Below are 24698 nucleotides of genomic sequence, written 5' to 3'. Positions count from 1 at the left end.
CAACTGCTTTATTTTTCTGAATGCTGCTCACTACACTGTGGTAAAATTATAAAAAAGTACCTCGTGCAATCTTAACTAGCTTGATGTATTTATTTTGGTCTCTCTGTGTGTTAAAGTCTGCAATGGATTTTTAAGAGAGGAAAGTGTCAAAATGATTTAAAGCCATCTATTTTACAAGGGAAACTGTGCTTACTCTGGCTCTTCCCCACTGCCAGTGGTCATCAGGCATTTACGTGTACAGACAACAGAATATTTGCTGTGTCAAAAGAACATCTTCCTTCCATAATGTGTTCACCTACCACGTACTTTAAAACTTATAATTAGCTCAAATATATATTGGCAGCCAGTGCAAATCCCTCTGTGAACTGTGTGCTATGCTTTGTCATCTTAAGTTCTTACAGGTTTCTTTTGTACATAAACCCAAGTTCTACAATATTTACTAACTGAAAATATCCAAAAGCCGCATTATAGTTACACCTTTATTAGGCTCAACTAAAATGTCACACAGTCATATTGAATTCTGTTCTTCATTAGGCTGGAGATATATATATATATATATATATATATATATATATATATATATATATATATATATATATATATTTTGCTGCTGTTGTTATGGGAAGATGTATGTATACATACACTGCAGGTGTTTTGCAGGAATCTGTTAATAATATAATGTATCTATGTTTACATTTTAAATGTGTTCTAAATTGTTTGGAGACCTTTGGGTAGCAAGCAACTAACAAATCTAATAAGTAGTAGCGGTGGTTGTAAAATAATTAATAATATTAATAAAATATTGTATTTGTATTAGCCTCACTTGATGCTTGATATTGCAGGACATACCCAGGGCTGTATGTCTTCTCTTTCCAGCTCCACCTCTGGCCAGTGTTAGAAACTCAGATATATAAGCTAGGCACCAAATGGCTCCTTAAACCAGGGTTGCAGTTGGCAAAATGGAATGCCTATGTTCCATTTTGGGGCCAGACGGCTCAAAAGTTATATTTTTCAATAGAACTTTTTGGTTCCTGAAATTCACTCTGATTGTGCAGATAAAATATAATGGATAGAATCCTATGGGTGTGTTGCTAGTGTGCGGAAACAGTCAAGATCCAAGGAACCCCAAACAAGCACCTCCAGATGGTGGAGACTTCAGGTGCCATTTCAGCACCCGGGCATCTTCGTTTGCTCACATTTCAAACACTGCCTCTGTCTCTCAGTACTTGCCAAAAACATCCAAATGTGTTGAAAACATGAATCAGTATCTTAAGTTATGCAGTACAGCCATGTACTGATTCTGATTAGCTTTACATAATTCATTGCAGGTACATTATTGGGTGTGTAGAAGAGTAAAAGGCCTAGAATCCTTTCTACAACTAAATGCCATTTATTTCCACAAGGCAAACTGAGCCATCCTCTTCAGAGCTGGCTGTTGTGACTTGCCTTTATATGTTTTCTCCCAGCCCCATTTTTTAATCTTTCCCTCATGTTCCACAATGGTTTTTGCTTCTGTCATTTGAGTGCTTCATTTATTGCTGTAGACATCAGTGGGCAGTGTAAGGAGGTGGAGGCTGAGAAGAAAAAGCTAGTTTTTCATCTGCCAAATATAAAGGCTTTTAAGGAAAGTTGAAAAGTTTTTGATGAAAAATAGACCCACAGGTTGTTCAGACTAATAAGGAGAAATGGAAACATTTGTGTGTGCAGAGCCACAAAGAATTCACTGATCTATTGCTGTGTGTAATAGACATGATCCATCTGGACAAATGGTTGCCTGAATGAAAAAATGATATATGTTTTTTGAGGAAGTATTAATTTGAGTGTATTTTTCACTGGTTGTATTGCAAACAAATGTGGAATATAATGTCATTAGAATCCTGTTGTTTAATCATTCTGTGTATAGGTAAAATATTGGGATCACAGAAATTGGGAAAAATAAATCCTGACATTTAATAAAGCTAAGACAATCAAATTGTAGAATGATTTTTAAATGCCCAAATTCAAGAAGCATTCATAGAATCAAAAGTGTTGGAAGGGACCCCAAGGATCATCTAGTCCAACCCCCCTGCAATGCCGGAATCCCAGCTAAAGCATCCACCCAACCTGTGTTTAAAAACCTCCAAGGAAGGTTCATAACGTCTTGGCATTTGCCAGATCCAGGGTCGTTATGGCTGCTATTTAATTTCCTGGGATAGTTTGCTTTTATAGGTTTCTGCAAGATAGGGGACTATGGCGTAAGAGGGATCGCCTTATACACACCATGCAGAATTTAAGGCACCTCTGATTGTGTCCTCTCCTTACCTGCCTTTCCCCTAAACGATTTGTTTATTTATATCCTGCTTTTACCATGGCCATTCACAACATGAATTTAAAACAGGCAGGTAAAAAACACACCAGTCAGTTATAAATATAAAAAAAAAAGTTACCATGTTAAAAACAACACTGAATCAAAACAACTTAAAACCATTTAAAAAACTCGATGAGGAGAAAAAGTACAACCCCACCACTTGAAAGAACCTGCTGCAATGGCCAGTTAGCAGCCAAAGGCTCCAAACGCTATCAGCTCTCCTTATAGGTGGGTTGGCTCCAGCCTCTTGATCGTTTTGGTTGCCCTTTTCTAAACTTTTTTTCCAGCTTTGCAATATAATATCCTCCAGTAGCAAGCAGATCTGTCCCCAGTATTCCAAGTGGAGTCTCTATCGGTTTGCAAAGCAGCTTTCATAACAAACAGGGCTTCTACCTGCTTCCGACTTGCTTCCTGTCTTGCTTTGGTGTTCACTCTAGTTAATACCATTTGACAACCCTTTGAAGAGGACTTGGCTTTTGATTCTGCTACCTAGTTCAGAGCTCTGTATCCCAGTGACAGTGCCTCGGGGCATTGTATGCCAATGCCATGTTTACTTGGTTTCTGTTTGTCCTGATAAATGGTGTTGAATCCTGATTTCACCCACCTATTGTACTTCAACAGTTCCTAACAAAGCTGCCAGATATTTCCCTAGTCAACACTCTTCTCAACACCCACCTTCCGATATTCTTCCATAGAACTATCCATAAAACTAAGTCACATGTCACATGCCTTTTTTAATCCTTCCCCTTGCTCCTTTTTAACACTTCGTCCCATATTAACAATACCAAATCCCTCTTTTCCCACAACTTTGCTATATTCCTTCCTTTATTAGAAGTGGTCCCTGTGAGATATAAGTATATATTCATGGAGCTATGGGGATGGGAAGTGTCTAAAACTGGTGTGGGGAACCTTTGGCACTCCAGATGTTGCTGAACTACAACTGTGGTCATCCCATTGGCCATCCTTGCTAGGGTCGATGGGAGTTGTAGTTCAGCAACATCTGAAAGCCTCATCAGAGTGATGGATGTGAACAGATGCCTTTCCTTTCTGCATTTTGTTGTTGTTGTTGTTTAGTCGTTTAGTCATTTCCGACTCTTCGTGACCCCATGGACCAGAGCACGCCAGGCACTCCTGTCTTCCACTGCCTCCCGCAGTTTGGTCAAACTCATGCTGGTAGTTTCGAGAACACGGTCCAACCATCTCATCCTCTGTCGTCCCCTTCTCCTTGTGCCCTCCATCTTTCCCAACATCAGGGTCTTTTCCAGGGAGTCTTCTCTTCTCATGAGGTGGCCAAAGAACTGGAGCCTCAGCTTCACGATCTGTCCTTCCAGTGAGCACTCAGGGCTGATTTCCTTAAGAATGGATACGTTTGATCTTCTTGCAGTCCATGGGACTCTCAAGAGTCTCCTCCAGTACCATAATTCAAAAGCATCAATTCTTCAACAATCAGGCTTCTTTATGGTCCAGCTTTCACTTCCATACATCCCAGTTGAATTATGGTGCTGAGGAGACTCTTGAGAGTCCCATGGACTGCAGCTACTTCTCCTTTAAACTCCTTTCCCCACCCCTCCACTAGGGTTTGTTGCTGCAAAGGACCAAAGCAGATTCACTCACAGTTAATAGTAGTCATCTAGCGATGAAGCATTTGGCACATATCAAATCTTTTTTTAAAAAAGTATGTATTTCCTTTCGATTTTAAATTGTGCTTTAACAATTGGTTCCCAAAAAGCTTTATGTTCGGCCTCAGTGGTAGAGGGCGAGGAGGAAAACTGAGGGCAAGGATATGAAGACTGGGGATATGTGACAAATAGGGGAGGAGTAACTTTGACCGCAGGGATAGTCAGCAATGCAAAGCAGCAAAACACCACCCACTGACAACTGGAAGTGCTTCTTAGCTCACCTTTTTGACCTTCATGAGAGAGCTGCCCTGAAAAAACTCACAGCTCCAAAGTCTGTATTTGCTGCCAAGATTTGTGGATCTACCCAATATAATGCGGCCTGCATAAATGGTTCTAATATGTAAGCTGGTGCTTAAGATAAAATCTAATTAGTGTGAGACAAGGCAGATGGTGATTTTGAAAATCCAATACTGGAATATTCAAAACACATTATTGCCATATTGCAGGAAAGGCAGAAGACATCATTCAGTAATTTGGTAAATAAAACAATCTGCAAGTAATTTTAGCTTTGGAATTCCCATGTCAAAGAAGATCAGATGAGTTTATATCTTGGAAATAGTGTCAGATTAGCAGCGTTCTTACCCTCTCTCCTTTAAAATGTCATTATGAAAATTGTAGTGTAGCATAGCCCTGATATCTATTTTTATTCCAATGGTTAGCATGTGAGCCGTCTAGATTTCATTTAATTTGCATGGTTTAGATACGTTAAAATGACCATTTGTGGCTGTATTGCCTCAGGCTTTTTAAATCAGGGACACACACATTGCAGATCCACTTCCCCTTTGGAGACACTTGGTAGCACCAGCCTTTTTCTTCTGTTGCATTAAGACCCGACATCATTAGATAATAATGGCAGATATATATTTCATTTAAGCCTTATAGCAGCTCTATAATGCAGGCCTGCCACAAGGAAGCGAGCACATTGTGCTCTTAAAATTTCTCCAACTGCAGTGTCAGAACTGTTGATAATGCACCTCCAGAAATCAGATGTTTTGCCATTTAACTCATGCTTGCCAGTTGTTATTTTTTTAAGCTTGCTTTGCCAATTACTTTTTGCAAAAGGCTGTGTAATGGGGATTTTGATTAGGCTATGGAGAGTATAAAGTATTGTGCAAAACATGGCAAACATTTAAGTGTATTAGATCGCAATTCTGTACAGTTACCTAGGAGTAAGTCGCATTGAACTGACATATGTAGGATTGCATTGTTAATAAATTAGATTTATTAAGAGGGTGGAATTGACTCTTGGCATTCAGTGATATGTTACAATCCAAAACATAAGCTATACTAGCAAGCATAAGTTTACCCAACATAGTAAAAATTCTCACTTAACACTAGAATTATTTATATTGATATAGCAGTGCAGATGAAGGGGAAGATAATTGATCTGATACTATGAAGGAATAATCAATGAAAATTGTTATAATCCTTAAAGTGTTTTAGAGTACAGTGGTACCTCGGTTTACGAACTTAATCCATTCCGGAAGTCCGTTCTTAAACTGAAACTGTTCTTAAACCATGGCGTGCTTTCCCTAATGAGGCCTCCCGTCACCAGTGCCCTTCCACCATTTGGCTTCCGTTTGTAGACTGAGGTAAAGTTCGCAAACCAGGACACTATTTCTGGTTTTGCAGAGTTCGTAAACTGAGTAGTTCGTAAACAGGGCTGTTCTTAAACCGAGGTACCACTGTAATTAGAGTAATTTACAGATAAGTCTAATGGTTTACAATAAGATTTTATAGGATATGCTGATACATTGTGCCTTGCTTTTTTGTAACTAAGTCCATGGTGCATTTGATCCTAGAGTTACAGGATTTGACACTAGAATTATAAAATGCTTTTTATAAGTGAGGGAGCATTTAAGCTGCAATTCAGATAAAGAAAAGTAAAGTTCAATGAATCAGTATTTCCAAGCTGCTATATATGAATGCATTCTAAGGCAACAGCTTACTTCAACGGCACTGTTCTTCTGAAGGCAGTCACGGAATCACCTGTTCTATATTTTTCAAGAATTATGACCTAATAAAAGTGATTCAACCGTACTTTGGAAGATCTTTATAACTGAAACTGGGTATAATATAAGCAGGTTTTCTGTTCTGAAACATTAAAGTGCTAGTAGCCTTTTTTATTTGTTCTGTGACTGAACAACCGTATTGTTCTCTGGTTTATGGAAAAAAAATGTGTCACAGAACTCACTCATAAGGTAGTTATTTATTAGTCCCTGTCCTTGATAAAAGAAAACCTTTTATTTTATAGTTAGCTTGCTGAGTTTAATAACTCTTTTCAACCCATTATGATTGATATAGATTTGCCTTTAGTAAATAATAATAAAAATTCTATAGTACAATTGAACACCTCCCACCACTTCTGAGGCTTTGAAAATAAAAATCCATACCATCTAGTAGTTAAATCCTGAATTAAACCATTTTACTTATGAAAACTAGCTCTCTCTATATGCAGAGTTACATAGGGTTGAATCAAATTGTGCCCTCCTACTTGTGGAGTTGCTTTTGATCCAGCAGGTGCCTTCACTAATGGAAAAGAGGATGACAAGTCCCCAGTGCTGCCTAAAAATCTTCTTCAGAGAGCTCAGGGACCCTGCCTACAGAGCAGTATGGAAGGTGGTGTAGAGGTTGCAAGGAGAAAGGAGGAATTGGCAAAAAAAAATAAAAAAAAAAATCCTCTCCTCCTCTTCTCTTAGCAGAGGTGCCCATTGGATCAAGAGAGTACAATTGCATTTCAGCCCCATAATTTCAATATAAGCTCTGAGAATAAAGGACACCTGCCACCTAATAAAGCTTCCATGCATCTAGAAATGAGAGGAGGGCTGCAGCTTTATTCATCTGGGTGGGCTGCCCACCTGCAGGCTCCATCCAAACAGAAGCTCACGAAGACCTAGCTTGCTGCCAGAGGTATGGTATGCTCCCAAGGGATCGTGTCCATTTTGGTCTTTGCCAGGGCCTCACCAACATTTCCATCCTGGGGTGGATCTACAAATGGGGGGGAAACCGCTAAAAATATGTCACAAATTAAATGGTTATAACAAAGGGGAGCTATGTAAAAATCACATAGAATATCATTTTGCTCTCTGGTGCCATCTGGTGTTATAACAAATTCAAAACATTGGGGTTTTTTTTACTAATGTAGTGAAGTCCCTGATTATTGTAAAATAAAGGTAAAGGTAAAGGACCCCTGGATGGTTAAGTCCAGTCAAAGGTGACTATAGGATTGCAACGCTCATCTCGCTTTCAGGCCGAGGGAGCAGGCGTTTGTCCACAGACAGCTTTCCAGGTCATGTGGACAGCATGACTAAACCGCTTCTGGCACAGTGGAACACCGTGACGGAAACCAGAGCGCATGAAAACACCATTTACCTTCCCGCCACAGTGGTACCTATTTATCTACTATTTATTTATTTATTTACAGTCCTCCGTGCACCAGTAGCGGTTTAGTCATGCTGGCCACAACACCCAGAAAACTGATTGTGGACAAACGCCTCGGCCTGAAAGCGGGATGAGCGCCACAACCCCATAGTTGCCTTTGACTGGACTTAACTGTACAGGGATATTTTACCTTTTTACCTATTGTAAAATTCTTAGCAACATCACTTAGAATCATAAGTGTCAACCAAGGGTCATCTCTTTCAACCTCCTCCAATGCAGGGATCCTGCCCGCAGCTGTCCTTGGGTTGGTTCAAACTACCAACCTTCTGATTAACAGCCAGACACACTGACCTATTGCTCCACCTTTTTATGATAACTGCACTTCAAACGGACCTGTTTAAAAGACGTGCTAGTAAAGTGTGGTGCAGATGTGCTTGCTGATATGTTGTATGTGTCCAGAAGCCATAAGATGCACACTTTTGCATTGTCTCTTTTCTGTATTGTTCTTTACCCATGCGGTAAAGTCTGCTCAAGTCGCCTCAGTATGGCATCATAGTGGTCTAGTTTCACTAGAGACCGGGACTTGCTTACTCTAAACTAGATGCATGTTCTATGCCGCATAGGTACCACCCTTTTTCCTGCCCTTGGTTCTGGTTTGGCAGTACAGTGGTGCCCCACAAGACGAACGCCTCGCAAGATGGAAAACTCGCTAGACAAAAGGGTTTTCCGTTTTGGAAAATGAATTTCCCTATGGGCTTGCTTCGCAAGACGAAATGTCTTGCGAGTTCCTGCGGGTCCCCCCCCCTTTTCCCCCTTTTCCTAAGCCGCTAAACTGCTTATCAGCTGATCCGCTTATCAGCCGCTTATCAGCTGATCCGTTAAAAGCCGCTAAACCGCTAATAGCGCTAATCCGCTAAGCTGTCAATGGGCTTGCTTTGCAAGACGAAAAAACCGCTATACGAAGAGCCTCACGGAACGGATTAATTTCGTCTTGCGAGGCACCACTGTATAAAGGAAAGTAGAATATGTAGCTAGCTAGGGCAAAATTCACTGGGATTTTCCAGTACAGACCCTATTAAAATTGGCTAAAGTTTTAAAATGCAATGGATATGTTCTTACTCAGCTGTACTTTTCAGTGTGGCTCATACAAGGAAACTTCTTGATAGATTTTGCACACCGGCATTATAAATTACTTTCAAGTCAGTGTGGTTTCTTGTTAGAGCAAGTTTAAGATTAAATAAAGTGAGAGAATATAGTGTACTGCTTCATTAAGTACTGCTTAATTTGCTAATATATAGGGTTCATTTAATATTAAATCACATTGTACATTTGATGGGGGCGGGGGTTGTTCTATGACAAATCCACTGAAATTAATTTTCCAGTTACTGATGAAAATTTATACACCAGAGTGTGGCTGGAATTAGTATTCTTACAGACTAATAATTTATGGAAACAGAAAATGACAAATCGACAGCGATAGATCTGAAAGTTTTGTGAGAAGGCTAAATTTAATCTTATATGTATGGCTGGATACACAAGATCTTGATGGGTTAAATGGTGGATAAAATTGTAATATTCATTGCATTGGAATGCTCTTAGAGGGTAAATGTAGCAATGCATTAAAGTAATTACTCCATAATCTTTAGCACGAGTGAGTTAAAGGTCATTTTTGTACTCCAAGTACATTATTAACTATTAAGGTTAATATGTATACTGATACTTTTGACTATTGAGGAAAAGGTTCTCTATATATTTTTAAACCAAAGTAACATTTAGCTTCTTTTCTTTAAACAAACTAGAGAGGAAGACAGATACTTGTGCCTTGCCGATATTGTGATACTTCCCAAATGGCTGGGATCTTAAAATTAATACAAGACTCAGTGTGTTCACAATAGCTAAACTATTTCCGGTTACTCGTGGTATTTGACATACGTTAAGTCCAAGATACCGTGATGAGTAGAAAACTCCGAAAGGAGGATGCTTGTACATTCTTCAAAATAGAGAACTCAGATTGGCAGCCAGAATGATTACTTGCGTGCGAGCTATGAAATTGTAATTTGACACACACATCCCAAGGTGCTTTGATCACTTCCAAAATCTGAAATGAAAACTTCTTGGAAATTTTATCTCAAAAAAGATAGCTAGAAGTGCACTCCAACATTGGTGAGGTACTGTATTTCCCTGAAAAGGCGTAAATTTGGCACACATTGTTGAAGAGACCCTAATTAATAGATAAGACTGAAACTGTACATATTTGCACTTAAAAATTATAAGGTCGTGAACTGTATGTCATAACAAGTTAGCATTCCAACACAACACAAGCCGCATATGAACTGGAAGGTTGTGCTGTGAAAGTCCTGCACATTCTTGAAATGAAATATTTAATTTTTGCTTCTTGGTGGCTGAAAATATGATTCTTTCTTTTAACAGTCATCAGACGCAGACAACCTGCTGGGATCACCCTAAAATGACCGAACTGTTCCAGTCATTAGGTAAGTGCACTTCTCTTTTGGTAAAACTAAGTCACAAAGAGTCTATCTGATAGCTGGTCAAAGTGTTTATTGCTAAACGTAGGATTTCACTGAATGTGCAGATAGGGGGTAATCCACAGTACATAAACATGTTATTGGTGCCGGTTACAAAATGCATGTTGTGGGGGCATGGCATATTGTTTATTTACTAAGGCCTCATACAATGCCCATGAAAGGTCTTAGCTGGCAGGCACACTTGTGTTAGGGCATCTTTGTATTTTGCTACATGAAAGCTATAGGTTCCAGGCACAGACAGATTTTACTTGTACATTTCTATCCTGAAAGTTTTGGTAGAACTTTTAAAAATGTTTCACAGGTGTTGTCATCTCTTCCACTATTTTGACTGGAAACAGACATTAATATCAATTTAGCTTGATATAAAGTACTGCTTCCCTTCCCCCCTTTTTTTGTCTCGAGTGTGTGTGTGTTCATGCATGTGTGCAAGTGTTTTAACTGACAACAAATTCATGACGACATGACATTGAACAAAATGGTTCCATATAATACTCTTACATTTCTGCCCTTTGCCATTTTTTCAGCTGATTTGAACAACGTGCGCTTTTCTGCTTATCGCACAGCCATCAAAATCCGGAGGCTACAGAAGGCATTGTGCTGTAAGTTTACTTCTCAAAGCTCATTATTTTTTCAGCAAAGAGGTTTAGCGGATCCTCCTCCTCAAAGGAACTGATAACCAAAGACAGATTCATACTTCCAGTTTGCTGATTGTGGTCAACTGTAGTATGGGTTGTTGAAAATCAGTATAGTTAATGGACAAGTTAGCACAATGACATCTCTCTTATCTTTTCAGAATTAACATTCTCGTTGGGAAACAAAATTATATGAGCTGAATGAACTAGTATTTGTAAAAAGCAGTAAAGAACAGTGAAAGATCCAGACCAATAAATGATTGCAGTACTCATAGTAGAGCTGCAGATGTGGGCTTTAAATGCTTTTAGGTATTATTATTTTTTAAATCCCTGAATGTATAAAACTTATTCTTCCATGTCCTGACAATGATGTGACACCAGAAATATTTACCAGTTCTGGCACAATTTAAAGTTCTCAGCTGCTTGGATCCTTAGCCAGCCCAGGAGAACTGAGCCATGAAAAACTATTTAATGGTAAACTTCAGCTATAGTTTGTTTTCCCCCAAGAGACGTTTCAGTGTATTTTTTTACTCTCTGGGGTTGATTTTTTTATATATTTTTTTAAAAAGGATACCAGTTGAACTAAATTATTTTTAAACTTTACAAACTGTCAGTGCATTTGGGATGAAGCTGGGAAAGGGGGGATCTTTCTGAACCCGTCCAGTTGTGTCTGGGGCAGTGCAGCATGGCATGTTCCTGTTTCAGCAAAATGGGACACACCACCCCTAGTTATCACTGTGAAGTCGTGGCAAAAGGCTAATAGTGTTTGTCACTTTCATCTCCTTTTCAGTCTGCCCACCAGATTCAACCCTAAAGTTCTTATGAGAGAATATTCAGCTAAGCCTTAAACAATAGATAATATAGTGGTACGTCGGGTTACAAACACTTTGGGTTACAGACTCCGCTAACCCATAAGTAGTACCTTGGGTTAAGAACCTTGCCTCAGGGTGAGAACAGATATCGCGCGCCAGTGGCAGGAAGCCCCATTAGGTAAAGTGGTACCTCAGGTTAAGAACGGTTTTAGGTTAATAACGGACCTCCGGAACGAATTAAGTTCGTAACCAGAGGTACCACTGCTGTATGTGTATTGTCTGTGATTTTATGCATTGGCTAATGGGAATTCAGGCATGAGACTCTTTAAACGTTTAAAAATTATGGAAATCTGTGCGTAGTTTTGTCCTACAATGTAAGGAGGGATGGAATTTTCTGAGAAACTTGGATGTCAAATTTATCAACACAGATCCCCCCCCCTTACTGTCTTAATTCCTTGATCTTGATGAAAAGTGAGTTATTTTCCCCGACTTAGCTAAAAAGATGAACAATTCTTGCATATTATATGCATTATTATAAGAATCCCTATAATGTAATATTATACACATATCTCCAAGTTTTCTATAGTTGTGAGCACATAAACAGATACCTACTATGTATACAACCACATAAAATACTTACATATTAATACTTATAAAATTATGGTGCAGAAATATAGTACAAGGGGCTTTATTCTTTATGTAGGTAGGTATTATGCATATGTATGTATGCATAATATATACATCTTCTTTGTACATAATATTATGTATAACTAGCTGGTCCTTTTTTAAAAAAACAAAAACCACCAATGTAGCAGTGGCTTGGGCATAAGTGAGTGCTCAATGCAAGTGGCAGTCTGATGTGGGCAAAGCTCAATTGGGTTGGAACCATCAAATTCTCTGCCTAAAACCACTTAAAACAGATTTCTCCTCAACCCCTCTTTGTATGTAAGATGAGGGGAAAGCAAAAGCAGCCTAGTGGTTGAGTCTGGCTGATCAGCTTCTGCACCTCTAGTAAGCAGGTTCATACAGGAGAGCTGCTCTTCATGTTGTGATTGCTTCACTCAAGCATTCTTTTGTGAAGTAGAAGAGCACTGAAGCCAGCTGAAAGGCAAGTGTCTGAAGAAGGAAAAAAATTGAAGCGAAGACAGTGGAGAGATAACTCAGGCACTGTTCAGTGGGTTAGTAGTAGCACTTTTATTTTTAGTCCTCTCCCAAAAACCTCAATGTTTGCACAATTCAGCTGACATGTTACTGGAAATCTCTCTAGTGCTGATGAGGTGCAGAATGACTACAAATGACTCAGCTGAAAAATCCTAGTTTGCAGTCTGCCTTGCCAAGTCCAAACACAATTTTGTCTCTTAAGCTAATCCACCTGCAACTGAAATGCTAACCTGTGAGTTTGTATTCCTTTTTACTATTAAACAGCTTTGAAAGTAAAATACCCTACAGTCTCTATTCAGAAATATGCAGCTTCCTGTGTAATAAGATCCTGCATTTACTTAATTCGAAATTCAACAGTGTATGAGCCTTGAGAAAATACTACTTTGTTCAGCCTTTAGCAAAACACCTGACAAATAGCAATTTTCTGCCCTTGCTTTGCAAAGTGTTGCCTTGGTGGCCTCTCATGTAGAAAGGAACAAGTTTTTTGTTTTTTTTTGTTTTTTTGCTTTCTATCATCAGAGGGGAACGAAAGAAAGTTAAGAACCTCTAGAGGTTTCTCTATCCTTAAATTTGGACAAGCAGATAGTCAAAATTTCTATGCCTTGTCCTTATGTACCATCCAAGCCAAGCTGTCATGCAGCTTCCATTTAAAATTGGAAATCATTTCCCATAATTTAAATGCAGATCGTCTCTAAAGATGTCAGGCTATATAACACTTCAGCAGGGCTATTGCACTAAGGCAAAGAGAGTGCCAGATTGAATCACTTGAAATAGAGGGCCATCATCTGACTGTTAGATGTGACAAATTGCTGTCACAGCTTAACAGTGGCAAACTGTAAAGGCCTTTTGGGGGGAAACCACAAGGACATGTCTGAAGTTTGTGTCTTAGGGCCTTTGCCAATGTAAGGTGCTCCAGTAGAATGCTTTTCAAATTGTAAATGTGGAAACCATTAATTACTGCCCATCCATTTAGATTTTCCAAAAGAGACTATTTAGCAGGAAAAGAAAAGAATTTAGTTGCAGATATTTTTATTTTTCTGGGGGAAGGGTACAGAAAACTCTATATATTAACATTAACAAAATGATGTAGAAATCAAATATTATGGCTTGTAGGCATTGACAGCCTTAACCTCCACGAATTTGTCTAAAGTTCTTTTAAAGCCATCCAAGTTATGGCTATTGCTACATCTTGTGGAAATGAATTCCAAAATTTAACTATGTTCTTTGTGAAGAAAGACTTCCTTTTTTGAACCTTTTCCAGCTCTTGTGTCTAGCAGGTTGGGCAGGATGAGGCTGGGAATTGTTTTAATTCAAATCAGAGACAAATTTTGAAGTTTGTAGACTTGCCCTTCCTTTTATGAGCCTCTAAAGTTAATTTCGAAGCCTGAGCTCAGAGACCTTCAGTGATATCCAGCTTTCTAGGTCCAGATCAAACTTAATGGCTATATTTAGCGTGACTAGACAGTGACGGACTTCTAAGCATTTACAAGGTCAGTGGAAGGCGCCTACAAGGAGAATAGCTTGACAATGACTCGGCAAACAGACCAAGCCATACACTGAAAGGGAAAGGAAACAAACCTTAAAAAAACAGGAGAGAGTTACTGCTAATTTTGTATCTGAGATGACAGCTGGTCAGTACCTTATTTAGCATGAAGTCCCAGGTGGTCCCCAGACCATTTCTGACTCTTGCCCAGGAGCAATTCAGTGAGAATTTATTTGCTAATGGGGAGAAGACGAGGAGCATCAAGGACAACTTTTATTGTGTTACTGAGTATTTTTGTATTATTATGGCATGTGTGCATACTGGGGATTGGAGGAAGAGGAATCGAAACCTGTCTCCTGAGACTTACATAGCTCAACAGAAAGGGACTCATCTGCATTTTTCATAGATAAGGAAATACAAGCAGTGGCATTCTAGCTGTTACCACAGCCATATTGTTTGTGGTATCTGTTATTCCCCAGCCTTCCATATCCTGTTTCCTATGTATTACAAATTACTCTGCCCTGTTATTGCCGCGCCCCCAGACAGACAATAATTTATAATTCACTCTAGAATTGTCAGTCTTCCTTTCCTTCAGAATGATAGCTGACAGTGTTAATTCACTTCTGATTCTGCCTGCAAAAAAATAATTTGCAGGAAATGAAATTTTAACTTGCTCATTGTACATATACAGTGAAAAGAATGCCAAGAAACTGCCGCGGTTTGCTAGATTTTCAACCATTTCTAGTGAAAGATGTCTCTAAAGATTATGCTTCCATTTGGCTTTCAGCTTAAACTCTTTTTATGCCCATGAAATGTCTGTCTCCATAACTTAAGACTACTTGGGGAAAAATTCACGATCAGCTATTTTCCTTCTATCTCATTGTCTAGATGATAATTAGTTTCCCATAATCACTGTTGTAACTGAGTGTGCTTTTTGGAACTGGCACATATTCTTGTCATCATTCAAGACAGGAATTCATAGCAGAAATGTGATCTTCCATGAGGGATGCCTGTCAGTGCATATGGGCATGTTTCCATTATTGCTCTTTGTAGATCGTGAAGGGATTTTAAATGATACCTTAATCTGCATGTTCTGCCCAGAATTGTTAAGTGCAAATAGAATGTAGTAAGATGATTCCTAGTCAGGGCACTTTAAATCATCTTGATATAATGCTTGCATGTACTGGGAAATTCTCATCTCTACCCTAACAGAATTCTTGGTTCCAACTGCAAAACCGTAAATATTGCCTGAATACTCAGGCTTTTCATCTGGTACCAGCATTATGGTTAAAGATAGAAGAGTATGCATGCAGTCACTGAATGTATGTATGTATGTATGTATGTAGATTAGAATTTTTTATTCCACTCTTCAAGCAATAGCCTCTCAGAGTGGCTTAATGTTACAAGGTTCTTCAGCGATCAGAAGGCTTTAAAAGTTGGTGGATACATTCAGCGCTACCCCCTGAGAATGACTGTAGTTTAGTTTGGTATTACATGCATAACCACTCTGAGAATAGCTTATCTGGAAGGTGGTATGTGTGTAAAAGCACAATGGCATGCATGACTGAAGTTGGGAGGATATGGATGGCACAACATCATGACTCAAGTGTTCCCTATCGCAAACAAAGGATTTCTGTACTTACAAAGCAAATGCCTTTGAACAGTTAAATGCTGACTGTTCATGTACAGAGTCTCATTTAACATACCGTGCTGCAGAAGAAATTCTTAGGAAATGCTTGTTAACAGTCTACACCCATAAGAGTCTACCTGACCTGTAAGATCAGCATCTGCTTTCTGGTCCAATATGAAAACTCAAATACAGTGGTACCTCGGGTTAAGAACTTAATTCGTTCCGGAGGTCCATACTTAACCTGAAACTGTTCTTAACCTGAAGCACCACTTTAGCTAATGGGGCCTCCTGCTGCTGCGCCGCCGCCGAAGCCCGATTTCTGTTCTCATCCTGAAGCAAAGTTCTTAGCCTGAAGCACTATTTCTGGGTTAGCGGAGTCTGTAACCTGAAGCGTATGTAACCTGAAGTGTATGTAACCCGAGGTACCACTGTATTAGTGAGTAAAAGGGCCAGGGCATTTTTTTTTAAGGGGGGCAGTTTCCACATCTCTGGAATAACCTCCCCAGGGAAGTGTTGAGGAAATATCAGGGTTCAATACGCAATAACCTGTGGGTTAAGCCTGGACAGCCAGTAAAATCCAGACTCCAGAGATCAGCAAAACGGGACGTTTATTTAGGCATTACCAGGGCTGTCTTTATCTGGGGGTGCAAGGGGTGCGGGGCACCCAGGCGCTTAATTCGGGGGGGGGGCACCAGGTGCCCACCGCTGAAGCCGCCTGTGTATTGTATTGAGCTGCTATGCAACAACAGGGTCAGCGGCACCTTTGACACGACTGATCTTGCACTTGTTTTAGAAAAGCTGGTTTTAAACAAAAATAAACCCCCAAAAGTCTCCTTTTGGAGCCGCGCAGGCGTGATCGCTATTTATCAAATGCTAATAGTGACATAAACATAATAAAAGTTAATTTGGGGGCTAAACCAAATTTGGGGGCGCTGGGCAGATCTTTGCACTCTGGCGGCGCATATGCTAAAGACAGCCCTGGGTGCAACACAACTTCAACCAGCAAGTAGTGGTGGGTGACACACCAAATATGAAAATAGCACTATCTTTATGCACTTCCAAGCAAAGGGGCCATTAAGTTTATATATGGCAAGACTTCCTTCTACTAGCTTCTACTTGTTTAATCACAGCAACTTTCTTCTAACTTCCTTATCTCTTCCCGTACAGTAGTTTCTAATAACAAACTCCTCCTCACGTGCAACTTCATCCTTCTCACGGCTCTCTTGCAAGCACAACCTTCACATTTCAGCCTTCACTTGGTCAGCCCTTCTTGCACACATTTCAATTTCAATCTATAATTTCAATAATTTCTCTGACAGAAGCACAAATTGCCCACTCTTTGCAGACCTTTATGATAATTTTAAAGACTTGGGTCCTCCACTGTGTGTTTGATTAACTTAACACACTCTGCTTTCAACTGACATTTTAGCTACTAACTTATTTGTAATTTTAAGGATCATGTATTGAATGTTATTTGTTATTTTTATGGTTTCATTATTTAATCTGTATTTTAAAATATGTTGCAATCTGCTTCATGAGGGATTTTACCATGAAAAATTGGCCAGAAATCTATTACATACAAGAAAATATATATAACGTCATTCATTAAATCTTCTCTGCTTGACTATTTTGCCAGTGGACTTGTTGGACTTAAATACAACAAATGAAGCTTTCAAGCAGCACAAGTTGACTCAAAATGACCAGCTCCTTGGTGTTCAGGATGTAGTCAGCTGCCTCACTACGATTTACAGTGGAATGGAAGAGAAGCACAAGGAGTTGGTGAATGTTCCAGTGTGTGTAGATATGTGTCTCAACTGGCTGTTGAACGTTTATGACACGTAAGTATGAGATGTCAGGCACTAAATAAACATTGCTCATAATGCTGCACTGCTACATCTGCATGTACAACAGTGACTCACTGAGACTAAAACTCAGACCTGGTATTAGTTCAGGCTTAAGGCTCTGTGCTGAGGATACTGAGGAAGCACATCTTATTTTAGGCTGCATTTGCATGGCAGTTTATACCATTTTCTTGATGTTTCACTAACTGTTAATTTTCGGATTGTATTTGAACTTTCACATGATGTAAAAGCCACTTCTGTAAATAGATTGGAACATCGCACAGGTTTGGTGCTCCCTGCTGTGTTATTTGCAAATCAATTTTTTTCTAGAAGCAAAACAGAAGAGGGAGAGGTAACTTGCCTTGCATGTGTGTTCACACAGCAAAGTTCCTTTTCTGCCTCCAACCAAAGCAGAATAAAAGGCAATAAAGGAACTTAATCTCCCAGCAGACCTTGGTGAAGTTGAACCATTTAGACTGAAAAGCAGGAAGGTTGTAATCCTAAAGACATTATTCTGGAGGAAAGGTCTACAGAGCTTCCATCAGAATCAGTTGTGGTTATGATTGTCTGTTAAATGTAAGTGCTTCTATTTAATTGGAAATCAATATTCTGTTGGGCTTTGTGGAGTACATCTGCCCCTCTCTTTGTAAGACTTGAGTGATGCATTCTTATTCTGGAATCTACAGCAAAGGAAACTCCCCCTGCCTCCATCAAATAAGTTAGTATTAAATCCACTGAATATTACTATTTCTAATCCATTTGACTGATGGGTAAGAGAGTCTCTCTTCTTCTCCCACTATTTGCCAAAAGACCAGACAAATAAAACCTTTTAAAATGCAATAAACAAATCCCAAAGACTATGCATGTACATAAAACACCCACCAGCCTCTACAACTTTTCTTCTATCAAGTTAGGCTTACTGGCCCTTGAGGCCCTGATCCACACTGGCCAGTCTGGGCTTAGTGCGGAAAAATGCATTTCTGTTGGGAAAGGTATGAAACCCCTTCATTTACTGATCTTTCCTTCCCATTGCTAACAATAGCAAACTAGTACTTAACTGAAAAGCTGAAAAGCTTTTGACTTCAGACCTTAGTTATGTTCTATGTAACACTTCCAACATGCCCTTTATTGTGTTTGCCTCTGTGGTTCATACTCTGTTGTGTAATATGAATGACTAATCCACATTTTAATGAGCAACATAGATATTTCACCTTAGCATTTCAGAGGGTGCAGTGTGGTAGAAGACTAAACATACATGGTTCTGTGTTTACTGAAATCCATATCAGTGTGAATGTAGCTGAGCATTGCGACACTCAACAGGAAAGCAAGAGTGATATTCAAGAAATGTGCATGACAGCTTGCATTGTGTGACACACACTGCTACAGTCATTTGCATTTTGTAGAGCATGCTATATGACTTATGCTCTCAGTTGTAAATGCCTTTATAAGATCTAGCAACATCTGTGTAAGCTACGGGGTAGCTTAATTGTCATGTGACTTACAGTGCATCTATTGATGTGGCCTCTAAAGTCATATATCCTGCTTCTAAGCAATAGAATTCAGAATTGCAAATCCTTCAAATGTCAATGACTGCATAATTACTTGAAATCATTGGTCTCTTGTTGCATTTATTCAGAAGTGTTTGGAAGGAATCCTATATGAAATCATACTTTAACTGATGCCCAGAATCTGTATAAAGAATGAATATTATTATTATTATAATTTTTAACATGGGCAATCAGAGGATTTATGGTTCATTAACGAAGAAAGTGGGCAGGGAGAAAGAAAGCAATTACAGTTTGTGTAAACAGGTTAAATGAACAGTTTTTGAAAGGTACTCACTCAGTAGCTAGATAATTGCATTGCACATTTCTCATTTGGTTGTGCTACATCTGTCAGGTATAGACATCTAAGCTAGGGCTCCGAATGTGTGAATTCAGAAGCAATGTGCTGAAATATATGTGTCATAGAGAGGTATGAAGAAAAGAACTCCAGTGCTGCTTTCTAATGGAAAAGCTTGAATTCTTAGAGCAGAGGAAGCATTGGGTTTAAAAGGGAAACTATTTTCATAATAAAAAAGCAAAGATAACCATGTTAGTTCATAAAATTCCCTCCAAAATCCAGTTGGGCAATTATTTTATAAGGACTAACAAAAATAAATAAATGCACATTTCCCAAGTTCTCCAAAACTCGTCAGATGAAGAATTTTGGAAAACTTGAAAGCCTGCCACACTTTGTGATTGCTTCCAGTAAAGATATTGTCCTCTTGTAGGTTTTAGAGTATTCTCATAGTTTTCTTCTGCATGTCATCCTCTCACTGATTTTAAATGAAACCCACACATATGCTGTTTAAATGTAAGAAACAACATTTTCTAGTTTCACATTGTTGCCTTAATGCATTTTAAGGATTACTGTTGTCATCATGATGTACCATCTCCAGGTGTGAGCTTCTCCCAAGCATCAGGTTGGCCACAGTGAGAACAGGATACAGGAATGGATGGGCCACTGGCCTTTTCTTATATTCTTAGAAGGCTGAGAAATCTGAAATTCAGGTTCCTATGTCGCACCATCAGAGCTTATGGCATGATATAAATTATTTTGATGTAGAAATTGTAAGATTTAAAACTCAATAAAATAAATTAGAAGAGAGCAAGAAGGGAAGAGAGTAGAGGAAAATGCCCTCACAGGACTTGATTGACAAATCCATCTTGACAGTGCTGTCATTCCTGATTTCCATGGTGACACTGTATGTGTGAAATTTGAATCTTGGCATTGCTCTAGCTCAAAAACATAAGAAGTTAACATCCCAAGAGGCCTGCTAGATCAGACCAAAGGCCCATCTATTCCAGCATCCTTTTCCCACAGTGCCCTGTCAGATGCCCATGAGAGAAGCATATAGACAGGATCTGAGCACCACAGTGCTCTCCCACTCATGTTCCTCATCAGCTGATATTCAGATATTCAGCTTGTGCAACTTTACAATCTTGCAAATGGCCTTAGGTTGCCACAAATTCATTACTTAACATTTTTATTGTTTGTGTCATTGTTGTATACAATTTTTGAAGTAATTAACGCACCTACAAAAACCATCTGCTTCTCTCATGCTATTGTTAATCTAGAATTTAATTAGCTTCACAGACTGAAGAAACATTTGCTGTTAAGCATGCTTACAGATGTTTATGGCCTTTATAAGATGTTAAATGAAAACAATTGACAGGAACACCTATTATCCTTTCTATTTCTGGCACATCAAGAACTGTTTATCCCTCACATTAGGTCAACAAGCAGAACAGAGATGAAATCTAATATCTTTGAACTTTATTTTTTCAGGAACTCAAAGGTTAAATAATTGATTAACATCTGCACTCTAAATAATTTTCAGCATTAAACATAAGCCTATCAATAGTTTATTTCAAATATCTTTTAAGTCTCTAGTTCTGAAAATTCAATATATAGGCAAAGCATGACCTTTACGAATGAGAGGGAACATATGGACCTATTTGACAGAGTTACTATGTTTTGCCATTTTGATAAATTTTGAGCTCTGAGAAAGATTTTTTTTTTTTAGATATTGCAAGCAGACTGCTTTCTAAAAGCTAATTATTAAATTTATTAAGCTGTTGCAGATAGCCAGCTGTGATGTACAGCCCACCTGTGTGTTTCTCTGCACCAGGCCTAATTTTATGCACCTCTGTCATGCCTTCCCTTCCTCATCTTTTTTCAAAACTAAAAAGTCTAATACACTGTAGCCTTGATCAGAGTTGCTCAAATTGCTTCATTATTTTAGTTGTCTTTTTTCTGTACATTTCCCAGCTTTACAATATCCTTTTTTTGAGATGCAGGACGGACTTTGGTATTTCAGATTTCAGCAGCGCCCAGTGCTAGCCCAATTCTCGACCTCCATTCTGCTCAATTCACTACATCATAGTTGTGATGCCCTGTTGCGCCCCTAGGCTCAGCGCCCGGTGTGGTGGAAGTGGTTGCACTGCCATAAATTCACCTCTGATTCCCACTGTGGTCACATCATAGATCTGTATAAAGGCATTGTGATATTGGCACTTTTATTTCAGTTCCTTTCCTAATGATTCCTATAGCAGGGACTGGCTCAGCTATATATAGCACTGAACATCTGTGCAAGATGAAAACGTGACATTCTAATGAGTAGCTGGCTCTCATATTTTTTAAAAAATATTTTGATGTTGGTAGTCTGCTTTTTGTGAAGACACTAAACATTTTAGTGTTAACTCAGACTAGAATCCACTGCTTGTTAATACTACTACTACTACTAATTTATTATTTATATCCCGCCCATCTGGCTGGGCTTCCCCAGACACTCTGGACGGCTTCCCAAAAAATATTAAAAGACTGTAATACAGTATTTTACAGAAAAGTCCATGTGATTTACCAAATATATTAGTGAGGTGGAAATTTTGTCCTGTGGGCTTAATTAGAGCTGTGAGGCCATTATCCCTGACCCACACCTGACATCATATGTGGAACAAGTAATGACAATTGGGAACATATAGTGGCTGCTGAAGGAGTCATTCTGTTCATGGAATGAGCTTGGGTCTAGCAGAAACTTGAGGAAATAGAAGTGGAAGACAATTTTTGCCAATCTACCCTGCAGCCAAAAGCTGTGACCCAAAGCACCTTATTTTGTGAATAAAATTCTGAATCTAGCTCAGTATTATTAGTTGTGTTTTTGGGGGGTTTTAGATGCAGAGATTGCAATTTGTTTTTGTTTTGGCAACATGCATCAAAACTGTTTTTTTGAAGATCTTTATCAACATTTGTGGAATAGTCTTCTTATGAAGAAAAGGCTACTATTTATGATGATCCTAGACACTTGAATTTGCAATTATTTCCTATGGATTGTGACCTACAAATATTGAGTTATGGCATTTTTAAAAGTACACTTTTATTTACTTTTAAAAGTAATAATTACATATGTATGTGGAAGAAAAATAATAACTATAGGGACCTTGTGAGTATGGATCAGGATAACATAAAGACTTCACAATCCTGGCTGCTTTTTCTTTAAAGCAGGAAGAAACAAAGAAATCAATAAACCTGAGTAAGAGTGCACAGTAAATCTTGCTTACGAGATGCCAGGATAATTCCATGGAACAGTGTGTCTTGTGTCATTTAAAACAAAGCAATAGTGTGGTGGTGGTATGGATTTAAATACTGATATAACACATCAGTAGGCTTTTATTTTTAATTCATCTGTGCTGTCTGGAAGTATGACAACTTCACCAAGCTAAAAGATGCATTCATAACCAAGTAATTATTTTTGTCATGGTGTTTTACTGCTTGTATAATGTTCCTAGGTTCCAGTTTGTAAAACATTAACTACCTCCAGAATTAGTTATTATTTTTTTAAAGAAAATACTTTGTGATGAATTTGTGCTTAGACTAGAAGTGAGGCTCCAACTCCCCTCCTCCCTATTGATGTTGCTGCATGGGGCTGATGGAAATTGGACTCCAATTGAAAGTTAGAACATCTGTAGGCCCACAGATTCCTCATGTCTGGCACTTATCTGTTGGGGAGTTTTTTCAGTTCTGTGGCCTCCGTCCCTGCCATCTGAATCTCCCCCTCCTCCAACTTTTTTATAATGTCCAGTGAAGATTTGGACTGAACTTAAAAGCATTCGAACTAAAAATGTCAAACTGCTTTCCCAACTGACAGGAGGGAGGCAGCAGTAAATTACATGAAGTAAGTGCAGTTAACTCTTTATTACAAGGGGGGGGGGAACAAGATCTACACAGGAGTGCCAGGAGTACACGAACCCTTCAGGTTGGATAAGCCTTCTAAATATAAGAATGGAACATAGGCGCACCATTGATCCCTCAAGGCCTGTACTAACTGGCAGTGGCTCTCCAAGGTTTCAAAGAGTGACCTCTGCCTGGAGACACCAGGGGTTGAACCTGGAACCCTCTGCGTGCAAAGCAAATGTTCTGCCACTGAGTCATGGCTGTTCAACAGTTAAATTATGTAGGTCACAGGGTCCGAAACTGTGGCCTGTGAACCACTGGAAGTCCTCCAGTTTGATTCAGATGGTCTGCAGCAGTGTTTCTCAACCTGTGGGTCCCCAGATGTTGTTGGACTACAACTCCCTTCATTCCTAGCCAGTATGACCGGTGGTCAGGGATGATGGGAGCTGTAGTCCAACAACATCTGGGGACCCACAGGTTGAGAACTGCTGGTCTACAGCATGTCTGTGGATTTGTGGCTTAAGATGGGAGACAGAGCACCCATTGAAATTTTTTTTATATTGACTTTTAATTATATGTTTGTTGTTTTTATTTCCAATACTGTATTTTACTGTAATACAGTTCGCAAAATCATTAAGTGGTCCACCAAGACCATCAGCAATTTTCAGGTGGTCCATGGGGCAGTGAGGTGGGAGAGTTTAGGACCCACTAGTGTAGATAGTTAATTATGTAATTGTGAAATATTCAGAAGGTTTAGAAATATGTACCATCTCCTCACTGAAGCAAAGTCTGGACTAAGTCTTGTGCTTGTAGATTTTTGTCCCAGAGGAGGTTGCCCCAAGCAAATCTTCTGTTAATCCCATGTGCTATGTTAACTTTCAAGAGCAATTGTCCTCTCTGTTTCTTAGGTGCTTGAGGAGTATTTTCCTTGCAGCTTTAAAAATACATCCTTTGTAGCCCATTATGCTGCCATTATGTTTTTTATAAAAATTGGACTGCATGAGCCTGAAGTCACACTGCTCAGATAAAAGAGACATTCTGTGTTATCTAATTGCTGCATATGTCTAGCTTTTATGCTCAATTGTACCTATACATCAAAGTGTTTTTAACACAGACTAGGCAAACAATGTTCTGAAAAATATTAATGTATCTCTAGATAATATAACTTCTGTCTGCTACATACTGTGTAATGTGGCTCCCAACTGCGTGCAACTGTGTATATCCCATTATTAGAGCATGCTGTGACGCTACACTCCTAAACGTCAATATATTATAATTAATATGAAATGTTTATACAGAATGTAAATATTTAGTGCCTGTACTGTGGAATATTTGCAAAGGAGATTCATTGACACGATTAGCAGCTAATGTCTAAGAATTGAAATACACCAGGTGTGCTTGTCAGTTGTTTTAGTGCTGGAATGAAACTACACCACCACCTGCTAAGTATTTTAATGTTGCTTTCATAACA

General features: G+C 39.0%; 1 protein-coding gene and 1 long non-coding RNA gene across 5 annotated transcripts in view; one reads left to right on the top strand and one right to left on the bottom strand.

Moving 5' to 3' along the window:
* The window catches only part of UTRN (utrophin), a gene marked incomplete at its 3' end in the record, with an annotated part of 328497 nt that overhangs the window by 264154 nt on the left and 39645 nt on the right, over positions 1–24698 (top strand). For all 4 annotated transcript variants that reach the window (XM_079970879.1, XM_079970880.1, XM_079970882.1 and 1 more), the window contains 3 exons: positions 9838–9899; positions 10478–10552; positions 17308–17509. In XM_079970879.1, coding sequence (XP_079827005.1) covers positions 9838–9899; positions 10478–10552; positions 17308–17509 — 339 coding nt within the window. The remainder of the gene's footprint in view (positions 1–9837; positions 9900–10477; positions 10553–17307; positions 17510–24698) is intronic.
* Positions 10559–24693, bottom strand: LOC307213160. Its single transcript, XR_013837422.1, has 3 exons — positions 23353–24693; positions 19355–19462; positions 10559–10671 (listed from the first exon to the last, which is right to left on the bottom strand). It is a non-coding gene; the product is annotated as an uncharacterized lncRNA (long non-coding RNA).

The sequence above is a fragment of the Podarcis cretensis genome, assembly GCF_951804945.1.
Source record: "Podarcis cretensis genome assembly, chromosome: 3".
NCBI lineage: Eukaryota > Metazoa > Chordata > Lepidosauria > Squamata > Lacertidae > Podarcis > Podarcis cretensis.
This window is presented reverse-complemented; position numbering and strand designations above follow the sequence as displayed.